The sequence below is a fragment of the Nematolebias whitei genome, chromosome 10 (assembly GCF_014905685.2).
Source record: "Nematolebias whitei isolate Nwh7 chromosome 10, NemWhi1, whole genome shotgun sequence".
Classification (NCBI taxonomy): Eukaryota; Metazoa; Chordata; class Actinopteri; order Cyprinodontiformes; family Rivulidae; genus Nematolebias; species Nematolebias whitei.
This window is the reverse complement of record NC_056507.1, coordinates 12842476-12843780: the sequence shown is the minus strand read 5'-3', so window position 1 is coordinate 12843780 and position 1305 is coordinate 12842476. Positions and strand designations below refer to the sequence as shown.

At 33.6% G+C, this 1305-nt stretch overlaps 1 protein-coding gene across 1 annotated transcript in view; it reads left to right on the top strand.

Annotated features, from left to right (window-relative positions):
* LOC119415985 (polypeptide N-acetylgalactosaminyltransferase 18) overlaps nt 1-1305 on the top strand; it is a 45525-nt gene that overhangs the window by 33951 nt on the left and 10269 nt on the right. The window contains exon 7 of the mRNA XM_037683154.1: nt 330-467. Within this exon, the coding sequence (XP_037539082.1) occupies nt 330-467 (138 nt within the window). The remainder of the gene's footprint in view (nt 1-329; nt 468-1305) is intronic.

Genomic DNA, 1305 nt, shown 5'->3' with positions numbered 1-1305 from the left:
ATATATAAATACTAAAATAAACTACTACTTACTACTACTACTACTACTTGTACTACTAGTACTGCCATTCCTCTTTGCGGTTTTTCACTTGTCGCGGGGGGCTGGGAATGGAAATGAGGAACTACTGTATCACCCATTAGCATAAACTACAACTAGCTTTCTAGAAGCTCAAAGTGTCAGCTTACACGGATCACCATCTCTGCACTGTATTTACTGCAGCACTGCAAGTAGAGTGCTGGAGCACATTGCTCTTACTACACAATTCAACTTTTAAAATAGTCAAATGCCAGAAGTCCACATCATAAGTTTCTGTTTACTTTCTCCAACAGAACTCAGGAATAGACATTGGGGATATTTCTGCGAGAAAAGCCCTTCGGTCCAAACTCAGATGCCAACCGTTCAGCTGGTTCCTGTCCAACATCTACCCAGAGCTGCGATCCTACAGCAACACTGTTGCTTATGGAGTGGTGAGTTTCTCTTACCAGTCTGTCCAGGAAAAAAAAAAGGTTTTAATAGATGACACTGACTAAAGAACTGGCAAACAGAAAAATGTACTTCCACATTAGTTTTGAATTCATCAACTACAGCTTTATACAACAGGAGATGAAAAAAATTAAGTTGATTTATTTTTAATATCTGCCAGGTTTATAGCTTTATTAAAAAAAATAATCTATTTTTGTGGTATATTACTAGTCAGGTGTTCCAATGATGAATATGTGTATTTTCATGCGTCAATTCTTTTGATAAATTTATTTAAAAGACTGTTTATTATAGCCTTTTTTAATTACATATTTATTAAACCTGCTGGTTAAGACTTATACAAATAAACTTGCATAAAGTAATGAGCTATATCTCTTTCAAATTAGAGTCACACAATGCTAATTAAGATTATCAATCTCTCTGAATTCTGCAGGGTTCTCAAATATAAAATATGAACCCTGAGACGTGCTGAACTACTTTTGCATCAATACATGTGCATATAAACAATATATGCACATATAAGCAATACATGTGCATATAAACAATACAATGTGCATATAAACAATACATGCGCATATAAACAATGCATGCGCATATAAACAATACATGCGCATATTAGCAATGCATGTGCATATAAACAATACAATGTGCATATAAATAATACATCTGCATATAAGCAATACATCTGCATATTAGCAATACATGTGCATATAAACAATACAATGTGCATATAAACAATACATGTGCATATAAACAATGCATGTACATATAAACAATGCATGTGCATATAAACAATACAATGTGCATATAAGCAATACATGTGCA